At 42.4% G+C, this 18277-nt stretch overlaps 1 protein-coding gene across 9 annotated transcripts in view; it reads right to left on the bottom strand.

Annotated features, from left to right (window-relative positions):
• The window catches only part of PPP6R2 (protein phosphatase 6 regulatory subunit 2), a 97337-nt gene that overhangs the window by 33034 nt on the left and 46026 nt on the right, over nt 1-18277 (bottom strand). For 8 of the 9 annotated variants that reach the window (XM_081310558.1, XM_081310559.1, XM_081310551.1 and 5 more), the window contains one exon: nt 9030-9272. In XM_081310558.1, coding sequence (XP_081166684.1) covers nt 9030-9256 — 227 coding nt within the window. In that variant the 5' untranslated portion in view covers nt 9257-9272. Of the gene's footprint in view, nt 1-9029; nt 9273-17714; nt 17817-18277 lie in introns of all 9 variants that reach the window. The other variant, XM_081310552.1, reaches the window with a different exon arrangement.

Raw genomic sequence — 18277 nt, 5'->3', positions numbered from 1 at the left:
GTTCCTGAAGTTCATATCGGGGGACCAGGGAGAAGGTGGAGTAGAGGAGGCTGCTTTCCAGGCAGCTCTGTGGTGTGAGGCCCAAGGTGGAGGATAGACAGATAACTCCTGCCCCACCAGAATGCTACTGCAGCCATCACCACTGTGGGGGAGAAGGCAGACACCTGCTCCTGCCAGAGCTGCTCCACGGTTACTGTCCTCACTGCTGACAATTGCTAAACCCACCATTCTTGTTTACTGGTGTCAATTAATGTTGCAGACACCATAGTAGGATCTGGGTATTGTACTTTAACACTGTTTACTGTTTGTTGTTGCAACAGTTGTTACTATTGTTTATTTTGCCCCCAATTCTGTGAAGTACTGGGAAACTACAGGGACACAAAAAAGTTCATAGGTTAAGAGATTTGGCTGCAAAACTAAACATTCCCTCACATTACTCCAACTCAAAGAAGAGAAGAGACAAAAAGCCCCAAACAACAAGGAGGAACAGCCAGAGAGGGAACTCAGACCCTAATCCTTGGTATCTACTCACACATTAAAAACAGAGAGAAGTCCCAGAACAAGAGACAACTACATACAGAAGGGCACGCACAAAAAAGGAGGCAGAGGAATCCACTTCAACTGATGCTCAAGACCAAGACCTCAAAAACATGAGAAAACAGGCAAAGCCACATCCCCCAGCAAAGGAGCCCACCGATAGATCGGTAGATGAAATTCCAGAGGAAGATTATAAAAAACTTATTAATGAAAAAATGTTCAATGAACCGAAAAAAGATCCAAGGAAGGAATCAAGACAGCAACTGTAGGATATAAAAGACCATTTTAATAAAGAAATAGAAATAGTGAAAAGAAATCAAGGGGAATTCCTAGAAATCAAAGATAAATCAATCAAATTACAAACTCACTGGAAGGCATCACTAAAAGACTAGACTGTGTTGAAAATAGAATCTCACCTTTGAAGTCAGAATTCAGGCCCTGAAGTCGGGCTACATGATCTTAAGTACACAGAAGGTAATAAAGGGGAAAAAATATAGAACATGACCAGAATATACAAGAAATCTGGGACAACTTTAAAAGACCAAACCTGAGAATCATTGAAATAGAAGTGAACATGGAGGTACAAACTAAAGGCATAAAGAATATTTTCAATGAGACAGAGAAAACTTCTCCCATATCAGAAACGAGACAGACGTCTACATACAGGAGGTTTACAGGACCCCAAATAGACCAAGCCAAATGAGAACCTCGCCAAGATATATCATAATCAAAATGCCTAACATAGAAGATGAGGAAAAAATACTAAAAGCCTCAAGGGAGAAACATCAGGTCACATTGACAGGCAAACCAATAAGGCTCACTCACTTCTGATTTCTCTGCTTAGACCCTAAAATCAAAGAGGGCCTGGAATGAGATATTCTAAGCCCTAAAAGGAAATAACTGTCAGCCAAGGTTACTATGCCCAGCAAAACCCAGTTTCAAATTCAAGAGGGAAATAAAAACATTTCACAGCAAGAATAAACTAAAAGAAGGCCGAGGTGGTAGAGCAGTTGCCTAGCATGCATGAGGCACTGGCTCAATCCCTGGCACCACATAAAAATAATTAAATAAATAAACAAATAAAATAAAGGTATTGTGTCCATCTACAACTAAAAAAAAAAAACTTTTTTTTAAAAAAGAATGAACTAAAATAATTCATGAATACCAAACCAGCACTACAAAGACTATTCAAAGACAGACTTCACACAGAGGAACCAAAAAACAATTTCCAAAGTCCACTGTTAAACAGAGTAAGTTCAAAAGAAGAATAATCCACTAAATGAGACTCAAATCAAGATGATATATAGCAAAAAACTAAAATGGCAGCAAACCGCAAACATATATATATACACACACACACACTAACACTAAATTTTAATGGAATCAACTCCCCAATGAAAAGACACAGATTAACAGAGTGGATAAAAAAAAAACAAAATCCAAGTATATGCTGTTTACAAGAGACCCATCTTACAAGCAAAGACACCTACAGGCTGAATGTAAAAGTATAGCAAAACATTCAGGCATATGGTCCAAGAAAACAAGCAGCAATAGGTATTCTCATATTTGACAAAGTAGATTTCAAGCAAAAATTAATCAGAAGAAACCAAAAAAAGGCCATTATATCCCAGTAAAGAGAATAATCCAACAAAAGATTCAATACACCCAATTACATGGAAAAAATACTCCATTACATTAAATTCCACATAGACCCCAACACAATAATACTGGCAGATTTAAATACATCCTTATCACCAATAGATCATCAAAAAAAAAAAAAAACTAACAAAGGTATCTCCAACCTTGGGCTGGCACTGTGGCTCAGTGGCAGAATACTTGCCTAGCATGTGTGAGGCACTGGGTTTGATCCTTAGCACCACGTAAAAATTAACAAATAAAAAATAAAGGCACGGGGCTAGGGTTGTGGTTCAATGGTAGAGCACTCACCCAGTATGTGTGAGGCCCTGGGTTCAATCCTCAGCATCATATAAAGATAACTAAATAAAGGTACTGTGTCTATCTACAACCAAAAAATATTAAAAAATAAATAAATAAAGGCATGCTGTCCATCTACAAGTACAAAAATTAAAAAACAAAATATCTCCAGGGGCTGGGGTTGTGGCTCAGTGGTATAGCGCTTGCTTAGCATATGAGAGGCCCTGGGTTCGATCCTCAGCACCACATAAAAATAAATAAATAGAATAAAAGTATTGTGTCCATCTACAACTAAAAATTAATAAATAAATATTAAAAAAGATATCTCCAACCTAAATAACACTATAAATCATAGACCTAACTGACATCTACAGAATATTCCACACCAAAACAGCTGAATTTACCTTTTCTCAGCTGTTCATGGAACTTTTTCCAAAATAGATGATATTCTAGGCCACAAAGCAAATATTAGCAAATATAAGAAATTGATATAATCCCATATATCCTACCAGAGCAAGAAAAATTAATAGAGACCACATAAACACATGGAAATTGAAGAAATTGAAGAGAGGAGAGAGAGAGAGAGAGAATTTTTAATATTTATGTTTTAGTTCTCAGCGGACACAACATCTTAGTTTGTATGTGGTGCTGAGGATCGAACCCCGGCTGCACGCATGCCAGGTCAGCGCGCTACCGCTGAGCCACATCCCCGGCCCCGAACAATACTCTCTTAAATGAAGAATCAATCAAAGAACAAATGAGAACAGAAATCAAGAGATTCTTAGAAACAAACAAGAACAAAGACACAACATATCAAAATCTCTGAGACAGTATGAAAGCAGTTCTAAGAGGCAAATTTATAGCACTGAGTGCTTACATTAAAAAATTAGAAGCCAGACACAGTGGTGCACACCTGTAATCCCAGCGGCTCAGGAGGCTGAGGTAGGAGGACTGAGAGCTTAAAGCCAGCCTCAGCAAAAGCGAGGTGCTAAGCAACTCAGTGAGACCCTATCCCTAACAGAAAACAAAATAGGGCTGTGGATGTGGCTCAGTGGTCCAGTGCCCCTGAGTTCAATCTCCAGTACCAAAAAAAAAAAAAAAAAAAAAAAAAAAAGGAAGATGATACACCATGATCACCAAGTGGGTTCCGTATTTCAAGGATGCATGGTTAGTTCAACATATGCAAATCAATAAATGTCATTCATCGCTTAAACAGAATTAAGAACACAAATCACACGATCATCTCAATAAATGCAGAAAAGCCCTTTGATAAAATCCAACACCCCAAAACACCGAATAAGCTAGGGATTGAAAAAATTTACCTCAGCAATGTAAAAGTCATTTATGACAAATATAAAGCCAACATCATACTACTGGAGAAAAACTAAAAGCATTTCACTAAATTCAGGCACAAGACAAAGTTGTCCACTCTCACCAGTCCTATTCAATATAGTCCTTGAAATATGAGCCAGGAAATCAAAGGGATACAAATAGGAAAAGAAGAAGTCAAACTATCTCTGTTTGCTGACAATATGATCCTATAACTAGAAGATCCAAAAAAACTCCACCAGAAGACTTCTAGAGTATATAAGTTAATTTAATAAATTAGCAGGATACAAGACTAACACTCATAAAATCAGTAGCTTTCCTATAATCCAACAGGATGCAGTAGAGGAAGAAATCAGGAAAACCACCCCATTCACAATAACCTAAAGGAAAAAAAAAGCCTTGGGAATTAATCTAACCAAGTTGGTGAATGAGCTCTACATTGAACATTAGAGAACACTGAAGAAAGAAATTAAAGACTTAGAAGATGGAAAGACATCCCATGTTCTTGGATAGCAAAATTAATATTATTAAAATTGCCACACTACCAAAAGCAATAAACAGATTCAAAGCAATCCCCATCAAACTATCAATGACATTCTTCATGGAATTAGAAAAATCAGTCCTAGTTTTTCCTGAGGGAGCAGCTGGGTCGAGAGGAATGTGGCCCTCTCTTCTTCCAACATGGCGTGTACTTGACCCCTTTCTGTGTTCTCTGAAAAGGGGGAGTCATCTGGCAAAAATGTCACTTTGTCTCCAATTCGACCAGATATTTTAAACTTTGTTGATACCAACTTGCATAAAAACAACAGGCAGCCCAATTCTATCAGTGAATTAGCAGGTCATCAGACAATGCTGAGTCTTAGAGTACCGGCAGAGCTGTGGCTCGAATTTCCAGAGTTGGAGGCGACCCATCGTTGTAGCCAGAGTGCCTTTGGATATATGTGTAGAGGAGGCCCCACATGTGTACCAACCAAAACATGGCATCACTGGCACCATGGAGTGAACACAACCCCAAAGCAATATGCCATCTGCTCTGCCTTGGCTGCCTCAGCCTTAGTAGCACTGGTCATGTCTAAAGGTCATTTCTGGTATTTATCCAAAAGATCTAAAATCAGCCTACTATAGTGACACAGCCACCTCCATGTTTATAGCAACACAATTCACAATAGTTAAATTATGGAACCAGTCCAGATGCCTATCAATAGATGAATGGATTAAGACATTGTGATACACACACACACACACACACACACACACACAATGGAGTTCTGCTCAGCCGCAAAGAAGAATGAAATTATGGCATTTACCAGTAAATGGATGGAAATGGAGAATATCATGCTAATGAAATAAACCAAACTCAGAAACTCAAAGGTGGGATGTTTTCTCTCATATGTGGAAGCTAGAAGAAAAATGAAGGAGAAGGAGAAGGAGGATAAGACAACCTAAAGAACAAATCAAATACAAATTAATAGATGAATGAAAGAAGGTCTAGTAGAGGGGCTGGGGATGTGGTTCAAGCAGTAGCGCGCTCGCCTGGCATGCGTGCGGCCCGGGTTCGATCCTCAGCACCACATACAAACAAAGATGTTGTGCCCGCTGATAACTAAAAAAAATAAATAATAATAATAAATATTTTTTAAAAAAGAAGGTCTAGTAGAATAGAGGGAGGAGAAGGGGTGAGGGGAGGAGAATGGGAGGGAAAGGGGGATCAGGAATTGAAATATATTTCCATGCATGTTTGTGCTTGTCAGGATGAGTCCTAATACTACGTATAACCATAAAGCTCTAATAAGAAAAAAATTTATAAAAGGAATAGGAACTCCAAATAAACAAGGCAGACGGAGCACACAGTCTAGGTGATATTCCCTCTCAAACTCCTACTCAAAAATGCAAATGATTAAAAAGAAAAGAGAGGTAGAAATGACACTGGACTAAGAAGACAGAGAGTAGCCGGCCAAGCCCAGGGAAGACAGAGCACAAGGTGCCCAGAGGGAGGTATCAACTGGAGTGAGGGTCCAAACCATCCGGCTCCAGAGGCCTAACCAATAAAGGAGAGGCTGGTGAAGGCAAGTGGGATGGGAACCATCAGAGCAGGCACTGCCGGGTCCACAGACCTGGGGAGATTCATTCCTGGGAGAAGTCAACAGCTGAGCTCCTGATTCAGTGATGCCAGGCACATCAGAGAGGAGTGACATGATGCAGTCCAAGAATAGGGAACTTTGTGAAAACAGCATGGGTGCCCCTAGGCCCTCCTTCTGGGTCAGCACCCAGGATGCTAACAAGCCTATATCCCACCAGGAAGAGAGAAAATGACAGAACAAAGAGAAAAAAAATCAACTAGCTGTCATCTAACCAAAAAGCTGGCTCATTTTACCTGTGGAGAAGCATGCAGTGAGCAAGCCCCACCCAGACCCCAAAATCAGGGCCTTGTGCCTGAAAGCACACTGCTGACAGATAGAAGACCAGGCACATGGAGGAGAGAGTCCTGAGTCCAGAGAAAACTTTAGAAATCACAGTGTTCTATGATAATGTGACACTCTAGACAGTGTGCAGAATTGGGAACAAGAACTGGGAACTTCTATTAAGATATCTGAGACTCACACACAACGCCACATGCAGGCTAAGGTGGGAGGATCATTGCAGCCTAGGAGTTCAAGACCAGACTGGGCAATGGAGTGAGATACTGTCCAAAAAAAAAAATCTGAGAGTAAGAAAAGGCTCTTAGAAATTAAAAATATAGGAGCTAGGGATGTGGCTCAGGTGGTAGAGCGCTCGTCTAGCATGCATGAGGCCCTGGGTTCAATCCTCAGCACCACATAAAAATAAAAATATTGTATCCACCTAAAACTAAAAAATAAATATTTTTTTTAAAAAAGAAAAGAAATTAAAAACATGGCCAAGTACGTTAGTGCATGCCTGTAAGCCCAGCAGCTGGGGAGGCTGAAGCAGGAGGATTGCAAGTTCAAAGACAGCCTCAGCAAGTTAGTGAGGCCCAGCAAGTGTCACTCAGTGAGACCCTGTCTCTAAATAAAATACAAAAAGGGCTAGGATGTGGTTCAGTGGTTAAGCACCTCTGGATTCAATCCCTATTACAAAAAAAAAAAAGAAAAAGAAAAAGAAAAAAAAAGAAAGAAAGAAAAAAAGAAAAGAAATTAAAAATATGATGGTAGAAATTTCAAAAGTCAATAAAAAGATGGTAACTTAAAAGTCAAACCTCTCATATAAAAAGGCAAAGATAAAACATTAAGAACAAAAGTAAGAGAAAGGCGCTGGTTGAGTGCTTGCCTAGCATGTGTGAGGCACCACATTTAAATAAATAAATAAAGGTCCATCAACAACTGAAAAAAAAAAGGTAAGAGAAAGTATTAATTCAGGTGATCTAATGTTCAAGTAGATGTTACAAGAAGTCAGAAGAAAAACTAGAGGAGAGAAGACTGTCTAAGAAATAATACAAGAAATTCAGGCCGGTTGCAGTGGCACATGCCTGTCATCCCAGCGGCTCAGGAGGCTGAGGCAGGAGGATCATGAGTTCAGAGCCAGCCTCAGCAACTTAGCAAGGCCCTAAGCAATTTAGCAATGCCTTGTCTTGAAAGAAAAGCAGGGCTGGGACGTGGCTCAGTGGTCAAGCACCCCTGGGTTCAATCCCTTATACCGAACAAAAAAAAAAAAAAGAATATTGAGAATCTCTCTGAGCTAAGATCCACATATTTACAGACTGAAAGGTCCATGGAGTGCCCAACACAAGACGGGAGAGGAGAGCCCTGGCGCCCACATGGTGGGTGCCTGGGTGCTGCTCACCACTGGTTCCACCTACGACTGAGCTTCACCCAGAGCCTCAAGTTCATTACTCATTTCTCTCAACTGACTGCAGCTCTCCCGCCTCATGGACGCCACCCTGGGTCCCCTGTCCTGACTCACAAGATCCAGGTCATATTTCTCATGAACTGTCACTTTGTTCCAATGTGCCACAAACTGAAAGACATTTGGGGGTAAGAGGGCTAAAGGGCCTATAAGTGGTGATGCTGCGACCACAGTGGCCTCCAGCTATGGTCATGCTATCCCCAAGCCCCCAGCCCCTCTACAAGCAAGCCCCAGATCTTTCTAGAACACCATGTGGCTCCCCTTGTGGGTGAGGACCTGTCTGACCATGGTGAATGCCGTACTGACAGCCCACCAGGCCACCCTGTCACCCATCCTGCCCTATTTTCCTCCTGAGACCAGAGATCAGCAGACCACTGTGAAGGGCCAGATGGCAAATATTTCTGACAGCCTCTATTGAAACTGAACTCTGGTTGTGTATGGACAAGCATGGCGTGTCCAGCAAGACTCTACTGGTGTATTCACCTTTATTTATTTTTTCACTCATGTAATAACGTAAAAGCCTTCTTGGTTCACAGGCCACACAAAAGCAGAGCTGTGGTTTGCTGGCCCTGTTCTAAAGCTTTACCATGCATGTATTTCACCCTTCCTCATAAGCCTGGACCTAGTGCCTATGGTCACTCATCCAATCTTGGGGGACGCTGGGGACAATGCAGGCCACACGGGCTCTTCATGGAGCTGTATGCGTACAGCCTATAGTCTGGGCCTGTGGTGAGGAAGCCCTCCTGCTGCCTGGGGTGTTCTCTCAGTGCATAAGTCTTTACTCAAAGCTTAACCATCTTGCCACATTGCCTCTATCTTCTCTGTCATTTCCTAACATCGTGGCCAAATACTGAATGGCACATTTAAAGAAAAACTTTGGGAATTGATAATACCACGAATGATAACAATGTATTTCCTCCAAGTTGAAGATCCCCTTCCTGGAGTTCAGGAGTCAGACCACATGTTGCTGCAGCCCCGCCTTTGGCCCGCTGCTGGTGGCGTGGGCTCACACTGCATTCCATCTGCTTCTCTGTCGTAGAATCATTCTTTCCCCTCCCCTAACATACTGTGAATCAAAGTGCTCCAACATGTACCAACTTAATATAAACTTACTTAACAGGTACCAACTTAAACTCAGGATGAGAAAACACACTAGAGATTCCAAACTCAAACTCAACAGAGGCCTTCTCACTTCTCAGATGGGGTTAAGTTTTCCTTTGGGGAAAAGACCCCCAAAGGTTCTGTGCTAAAGGCTTGGTGACCATCCTGCATCTCCATCAAAAAACTCTGATTCTGGCTGTCCTCAGACACTGCCCACGGCCTCCCGAGCACTGCTCAGTGTAGGACCTGTCAGCCTCAGTACATACTTGAAGCGGACCTTCTCTTCCATGTCCAGAGGTGGGTCCTGTGTGATGAGGCTCACCAGCTCCTCCATACACTGCGGCCTGCACAGGAAGTCCAGAAGCTTCCTGTTCTGAGCCTTACATTCCTGCAGGATGTCGTCTTCATCCATCAGCTCCTGCAGCGTCACCTGCTCCCTGTCCAGCAGCTTGTCGACATGGGATGTGGTATTCAAGTCAAACTTCCAGAACATCGTGACGGCCACAGAGCTGTAGGCAAGCACAAGAGGGTCACTCACTCCTCCCCACTCTGTGAATCTGCCCTTGCCACTGTTAACAGTTTGTATCAGAAAAGTCCCCCAAAGGTTCTGTGCTAAAGGCTTGGTGACCAGCCTGCAGAGTTACTGGGAGGTGGTGCCTACTTGGAAGTAGGACACTGAGATGGTGTCTTTGAAGGGTGTCTTTTATCCCTATTCCCTTCTTCTCTTCCCATCTTTCTCTGCTTTCCTGGCTGCCAAGGGGTGAGGAGCTCTGCTCCACCACACACTCCCCACCACAAAGCTCTTCTCATCACAGGCCTAAAAGTAATGGAGCCAGCCAACCACAGACAGAAACCTCCAAAACCATGAGTCAAAATAATATTTTTCTTCCATTAAGTTGATTTCTGTCAGGTATTTTACCAAGCAGACTAACAAAGCTGCACTATAGCAAAAGTCCAATAAGTCCATCCTCAACATAAGCACATGTAAGTACTGGGACTCAGGATAAGGGCATAGGTACTCCCCAGTCACTGCTCTTATCAAACCTGTGCAGGTTGCACTCACAGTCACAAGCATCCTCCAGCTCTGGGGCCCAACTCTCCAGGCTCGCCCGAACGATTCACTTTCCTTGTTCTATGCACCCTCGTCTCCACCAGTCCCACCCACTGCATTTAACATATCCCTTGCTGGCTCCTTGGCTCCATGAGACCAACACCTCCTAAAACGGACCTTCAGGGATGCCTCTCCATCCTGAGAAAATTAACAACTCAGCATAAACCCAGTTCCAGTGCTCAGCCTGCTCCTGAGGGAAGAGCAAACACACCCTGGAAGCCTCACAGAGCTCAGCCTCAGCAAGTCCAGGCAGCTGGCTTTGCTTGACCTTGCCCTCTGCTGCCACTCACCACCACCTGTCCCTTTGCACTGTCCTCATCTTTTGTGTGTGTGTGTGTGTGTGTGTGTGTGTGTGTGTGTACCAGGGATTGAACTCAGGGCACTCAACCACTGAGCCACATCCCCAGCCCTATTTTATATTATATTTGGAGACAGGGTCTCATGGAGTTGCTCAGTGTCTTGCCTAAGGCTGGCTTTGAATTCAAGATCCTCCTGCCTTAGTTTCCCAAGAAGCTGGGATTACAGGCATGTAGCACTGCGCCCAGCTTCCCGTTTGCTGAATAATAGCCAGGGTTACCCCTGAGGCTGCCACCTGCCTCACATGCACAGCAACTGGGCATGGGGTGGCATGGGACCCTGCCCCAATGACCTGAAGACCACTGTGACATGGCCCTCCTCTGCCTGCCAACACTTCTGACTCTCACCATCCTGCCTGCCAGTGGGTGTCACTGTCAAGTCTGTGGCCCAAGGTGGGTTGGCAAGACAGCTTTCACTATTCTGACACAAAAAGAAAACAGAAGCCTACATCTGTTAACAAAGTTAAAAGTTTATTTTGAAATTATGAATCTTTTCAAAGTTACAAGTTATTTACAAAGTTATGGTAATATCAAACAGGATTTATTTATCTAACATTTATACTTCTAACATTTATACTTAGAAAATAAAAGATGGACTGCAGGATATAAACGCCTATTAGTGTGCAAAGCCTGTGAGACCCTAGGAGCGCCACCACAGAAGCCTCTGCATCCAGCTTCATCCTAACAGCCTCTGTTACCATCACATTCATGTCCTCTCACATCAGCTTCAAAGCTAGCACTGATCCCAGTGGCCACCACATACCAATGGCTCTTGGTCCTCAGGCACTCTCCAGGTCTGCTAGAACAGCACCTTCCCTATCACGCAGATTGCACTTAGGTTTTGGCTTCTGCAGCACTGTGCCCATGCATGCTGCTGAGGTAGGTGCTGCTCTTGCACTCTTATCAAGAGTCCAAAGTGGAGCAGGGCACCATGGTGCACCCCTGTAATCCCAGCAGCTTGGGAGGCTGAGGCTGAGGATCACAAGTTCAAAGTCAGCCTCAGCAACTTAGTGAGGCCCTGTCTCTAAAGGGCTGGGGATGTGGTTCAATGGTAGAGTGCCCCTGGGCTCAATCCCTGGTACAAAAAAAAAAAAAAAGGGTCCAAAGTGGAGCTGTTTGATTTGCAAGACAAGGTATTGTTTCCTTCTGGGTCCCAAGACTTTTCTTACTCCTCTGTGAGGAATGTAGATGCAACAACTCTGGAGGACCAGCAACAGAGGCCAGGGAAGACGGCTATCTTCACACACAGGGGCTGAATGCCCCCCTCTTTATTTTTCCAAAAAGGAGACACTTTACTGCTAGGTCCCTGGCAAAGAGAACAGGAGCCAAAGCTCAAATCCCAGTGTGGTTGGTAGCAGGGAAATACACAGGAAGGAAGAGGAGAGAACTGCCTGTTGAATGGACAGTGATCAGTTTTCAGGTTTCCTTTGTACAGGTGCCAAGAGCCCCACATGTCTTCACAAGCTGGATTTTTTTCCCTACGAGTTGTCATCTTCTGCATAGGGGATTTTGAGCTTGTGACATCAAAAGGTGATCAACCAAAGGATGAGCTGGCTTCTTCTGAGCAGGTCCACTTCTGAAAGGCTGTTTCAAACCATTCTTGGATGGATTTGGAGGCTTTACAATTTCAGAGGTTTGGTCCATGGTGGGTAGGCGCCCTTGCCCTAGAACACCATACCCTCTGCCACGGTGGGGTGGAACACCATGGCAGAGGGTATGGTGGAGGAAGCTGCCAGCGCATGGCAGCCAGGAAGCAGAGAGCAAGTTGACCCTTCCTCTTAATGCCCAACAGGATGACTCAAATGCCCGGGTGACACAGAATCAGGGAAAGACGGGGCCCCATGGGTAAAGTGCCTCTGGGTCCAATCCCCAGTACCTCCTGCCCTGCAAAGGAAGAAATTCCAATAAGGTTTAGTACCAAAAAAATACTTTATTTTTTAATGCTATCTTATAGGTTTTTCCATATTTTTAATTTATTTTTAGTTGTAGTTGGACACAATATCTTTATTTTATTTATTTATTTATGTGGTGCTGAGGATTGAATCCAGGGCCTTGCACATGCTAGGCGAGTGCTCTACCGCTGAGCCACAATCCCAGCCCGGTTTTTCCCGATTTTTATCGGTGCATTATAATTATACATCATAGTGGGATTGTTCCACACTCGTCTGTGCACATAGCATGGCCATGTCATTTGATGGACAGTGTTCTCCAGCTTTCCCCCTTTCTTCCCCTCAGTCCTTTTCCTCTATCTACTAGTCTCACTTCTATTTTCATGAGATGCCCACCCTACTTTTTTTTTTCCTTTTTCTTTTTCCTTACTTCCACATGATAGAAAACATAAACTCCTGAGTTTTGAGTTTGGCTTCCTTTTACTTAGCATAATGCTCTCAAGTTCCATCCATTTTCCAGCAAATGACATAATTTCATTTTCCTTTATGGCTGAATAAAACTCCACTGTGTACATGCAGTTTGGCTATTGTGAATTGGCTGCTATAAACAGGATGTGCACATATCACTGTCGCATGCTGATTTTAATTCTTTAGGATAATACCAAAGAGTGTCGAGCTGGGTCTTTTGGGGAACCTCTATGCTGATTTCCATAGGAGTTCAATACTAATTTACAATAGCACAAACAGTGTGAAAGTGTTCCTCTTCCCCACATCCTCCAGCATTTATTATTGTTTACTTTCCCCGTGGTTGCCATTCTAACTAAATTGAGAAGAAACAGTGTAGTTTTTTAAAAAAATATTTTTAGTCGTAGATGGACACAACACCTTTATTTATTTATTTTTTATCTGGTACTAAGGATCAAACCCTGTGCCTCACACATACATATATTTGTTTTTCATTTGCATTTCTTCTTTTGAGAAGTGTCTGGTTAGTTCATTTGCCCATTTACTGATTATGTTATCTGGTGGTTTTTTTTTTTTTTCTTCCCCCTTTGGTGTTAAGTCTTTTGAGTTCTTTATATATTCTGGATATTAATTCTGTCAGAAGAGCAGCTGGCAAAGATCTTCTCATTCTCTAGGTTCGCTCTTCACACACTTGCTTTCTTTGTTGTGCAGAAGCCTTTCTTTTTTTAATGTTTTTTTTTTTAAAGAGAGAGTGAGAGAGGAGAGAGAGAGAATTTTTTAATATTTATTTTTTAGTTCTCGGCGGACACAACATCTTTGTATGTGGTGCTGAGGATCGAACCCGGGCGCACGCATGCCAGACGAGCGCGCTACCGCTTGAGCCACATCCCCAGCCCCGTGCAGAAGCCTTTCAACTTGATGCCACCCCATTATTTCTTATGCATTAGGAATTCTATTGGGGAAGTCACTGCCTGTGCCTATATGCTGGAGTGTTGACCCTACATTTTTCTTCTAGAACTTCCATAGTTCTTAGTCAAATTCCAAGGTCTTTGATTTACTTTGAGTTGATTTTTGTGTAGGGTAAGAGAGAGGAATCTAGTCTCATTCTTCTACATGTGGATGACCACTTTTCCCAGCACCATTTGTTTAAAAGGCTCTTTTCTCTGACATGTTTTTGGTGCTTTTGTCAAGGACCAGATGACTGTTGCTGCGTGGGTTGGTCTCTATTATGTTCCATTGGTCTGTGTCAGTTTTTTATTTTATTTTTTTTAAGTTGTAGATGGACACAATACATTTATTTTATTTATTTACTTATATGTGGTGCTGAGGATCAAACCCAGCGTCTCACACGTGCAAGATAAGTGCTCTACTACTGAGTCACAACCTCAGCCCTAGCTCTGTAATATAATTTGAAGGCATTATGATGATTCCAGTATTGCTTTTTTTTTTTTTCTTGCTTACATTGCTTTAGTTATTCTGGGTCTTTTATTCTTCTAAATTAATTTTAGGACTGTTTTTTTTCTATTTCTGTAAAGAATGTCTCTGGTGCCAGGCATGGTGGTGCATGCCTATAATCCCAGCAACTTGGGAAGTTGAGGAAGGCGGATCTCAAGTTTGAGGCCAGCCTCCTCAACTTAGTGAGACCCTAAGCAACTTAGTGAGAACATCTCAAAATAAAATATAAAAAGTGCTGGGGATGTGGCTCAGTGGCAAACTGACACTGGGGTTCAATCCCCAGCACCCCCCACCAAAAGAATGCAGCTGGTATTTCTTTTTATTAGTTGTTGATAGACATTTATTTTACTTATTTATTTATATGTGGTTCTGAGAATTGAACCCAGTGCCTCACACACGCTAGGCGAGTGCTCTACCACTGAGCCATAACCCCAACCCAGGTATTTTGATGGGGACTGATTGAATCACACTTTTGGTAGTGTGACCACTTTAACAATATGAATTCTGCCTATCCACGAACATAAAAGGCCTTTCTACCCTCTAGAGTCATCTTCAATTCTTTTCTTCAGTGTTCCACAGTTTTCAGTGTAAGGATCTTTTGCCTTTTTCATTAGGTTTATCCTAGGTATTTTATTTTATCGTATTTTTTAGAAATGGGATTGCTTTCCTGATTTCTTTTTTTCAGCAAATTCATAATTGGTGTAGAGGAAAACTACTGATTGTTTATTTATTTATTTTTTGGTACCAGGGAATCGGCCCTTTTTATTTTTTGAAACACAGTTTTACTAAGTTGCTTAGGGCCTCACTAAATTACTGAGATTGGCTTTGAACTCTATCCTCCTGCCTCAGCCTCCTGAGTTGCTGGGATTACAAGTGTATGTCACTATGCTTGGCTTTTTTTTCCCATAACTTTATTTTAAAATTATTTATTTAAATTAGATTTTTTTTTTGTACTGAAGATTGAAAACAGGGAGCATTCTATGGTTGAGTTTTATATCCCCAGCCAGCTTTTTTTTTTTTTTTTTTGAGGCAGGGTCTCACTCTATTGCTGAGGGTGGTCTTGAACTCTCTATCCTCCTGCCTCCATCTTCAGAGTTGCAGGGATTACAGGGTGTGCTATGGCTCCTGTAAAACTACTCGTTTTGTGTGTTGATTTTGTGTCCTGATATTGACTGAATTTGTTTATTAGCTCTACCACTTTTCTGGTGGAGCTTTTCTGATCGTCTAAGTTCAGGATCATATCATCTGCTAACAGTAATAATTCTACTTCTTTCCCTCTTCTTCTCTCTTTTATTTCCTTCTCTTGCCTAATTACTCTCCCCAAAAGATCCACTTTAAAAAACTGGGAGTAGCAGAAACATAACAACTGAGGCATGATGAACACTACCCTCAGGCAGAAGAGATAGATGAAGACAAGATATGACTACCATCAACACAACAACCTTACAGTATTCTTCAACCTCTACGAAGCAGCAACTGACAGAAATCCATACGTAAGAACTGTCTTGGCCCTGGGCATTGGTTCTAGGGAAATAAAAGCTTAAGTTCACACACACACACACACACACACACACACACACACACACACACACACAAACCCACATAGGAACATTCACAGCAGCTTCATCTGTAATAGTCAAAAGCTAGAGTCGGGGTGCTGGGGCTGGGGCTCAGTGGTAGAGCGCTTGCCTAGCATGCGTGAGGCACTGGGTTCGATCTCTGGCACCATATAAAAAATAAAATAAAGGTATTGTGTCCATCTACAACTAAAAAAATATTTTTAAAAAAATGGGAAGGGAAAAATTTTAAAAATTTTACATTTAAAAAACATTTAGGGGCTGGGGATGTGGCTCAAGCGGTAGCGCGCTCGCCTGGCATGCGTGTGGCCCGGGTTCGATCCTCAGCACCACATACAAACAAAGATGTTGTGTCCACCGAGAACTAAAAAATAAATATTAAAAATTCTCTCTCTCTCTCACTCTCTCTTTAAAAAAAATAAAATAAAATAAAAAATAAAAAACATTTAAAAAAATGTTGAAGGGAAGCCCTTCAACATACAACCGCTGACACAAACTGTACACACACACCTTGGGAAACACTCAGCAATACATAAGAACAGTGCACACACGCCCTGCCATCAAGCAGCACAACCAGCCCCAAAGGTCACACACTGCGCGGCTGCCTCATCACTCTTTTGTTCTCACTCTGTTGCCAAGGCAGGTCTCAAACCCCTGGGTTCATGCAGTCCTCCTGCCTCAGCCACCTGAGTTCCTGGGACTGTAGGCATCACCATCATGCCCAGGGCATTCATAACATTTTTGATATAATAAAAATTCAGAAACAGAACAGATTATTCGCTGCCAGTGACTGTGGAAGGAGGAGGCTGGGTGACAAGAGGGAGGCTTGTGTGATTCTAAAAGGTGCCATGAGAGATCCTGTGTCTGTCCTGACCATGATGGCAGAGGCCTGGGCCCACATGACTGACAGCCATGTAGCACTGCACATCCACATCCACACATGTGCACACACCATACATCTCACAGACACATCACATATACATGCACACACACACAACACACACATCCCATATGCACATATATACCCCCCACACACACCATACATATGAGCACATGGATAGAACTGGGCAGTCTGGATGAAGTCAGTGGACTGTTCAAAGGTTCATTTCTGGTTGGGATATTCTACTCTTAATTCTGCAAATGTTTCCCCCGTGCTTCCTCCAATTCAAAGGGTACAAGGGATCTTTTTTTTACAGTTGCAGTTAAAAATGTAAATGTTATTAGTGAGTTCAAAAAAAATAATGTAACTGGTATTTTAGGAGATATGAAGTACACCTCAAAACAGAATATGAATTTTTTTTTTGGGGGGGGACCAGGGATTAAACTCAGGAGCACTCGACCACTGAGCCACATCCCCAGCCCTATTTTGTATCTTACTTAGAGACAGGGTCTCAGTGAGTTGCTTAGCACCTCACTTTTGCTGAGGCTGGGTTTGAACTCACGATCCTGCTGCCTCAGCCTCCTGAGCCGCTGGGATTACAGGTGTGCACGATTGCGCCCGGCTAGGATACAACTCTTTACCCCACGTAACAGTTACAAACACAAACTGCTTCAATAAAGGATGCCTCAATCACTCCAAAAGTTCATTTTCCTACAGACTGTTTTCTCCAAACATAATAAAATACACAAATGAATATTTTTAAAATTCCTATGTGTGAACAGATAAGCTGTTTCTATAATCTACAGAGATACAAGGGACCCAAATCAGACAGGACAGCCTTGAAGGTGAAGGCAGAGCTGGAGGACTCACCCTTCCCCATCCAAGACTTATACAGAGCCGCAGTCATCAGACAGAGTGGCAAGTACCCAAGGACAGTCACTCAGACCACAGGCGTAAGAACTGAGAGTCAAGAAAGAGGAGCAGACACAGATGGTCAACCCACTGTTTACAAGGGTCCAAGGGTTTACAACTGGCAGTCCTTCCACAAATGGTGCTGGGAAAATGTGATGTTCATAAGCAGAAGAGGTGGAAAATTACTTTATACCTCATATAAAAATTTATTCAAAGCAGATCAAAGACCTGAAATTTAAGGTTAAAATAGAAAGACAATAACAAGTGTTGGGGAAAATTTCTCTAAATTAGAAGTCCTGTACATACCGCTGGTAGGAATGCAAAATGGGCAACTGCAGTGGAAAAGTCTGGCAGTTCCTCAGATGATCAACCCTAAGTTAGCATAGGACCCCGCAGTTCCACTATGTCCTCAAGAGAAAAGAAAACACATGTCCATACAGAGATTCATACACAAATGTTCACACTATTCATAAAAGCCAGAATAGCGTCAAACCAAAAGTCCATTAAGGAATGAGTGGCTAAATGAAATGTGGGATATTCCTTCAATGGGCATTATTTAGTAACAAAAGGAAGTTCAGGTACATATCCCAAATGGATGGACCAGAAAGCATGACACTAAGAAGTAGACACAAGAGACCATATATGGCATGATGCTGTTTATACAAAGGTCTAGAACAGGCACACCTGTAGAGACAAACACGCAAACTCATGGCTGTCCAGCAGCCGGGGGCGGGGGGGGGGGGGGAACTGGGGAGAAATAGAAATCACTGATAAGGGAAAGAGGCTTCTTTGGAGATAATGAAAATGTTCTAAAATCGATTGTGGTGATGGTTGGACAATTTTTTGAATTCACTGAATTCTGTTCTTAT

This window comes from Spermophilus citellus, assembly GCF_964194105.1.
Source record: "Spermophilus citellus genome assembly, chromosome: 10".
Taxonomy (NCBI): Eukaryota; Metazoa; Chordata; class Mammalia; order Rodentia; family Sciuridae; genus Spermophilus; species Spermophilus citellus.
Note: the sequence above shows the minus strand (reverse complement) of the source record. Positions and strands in the feature narration are given on the sequence as shown.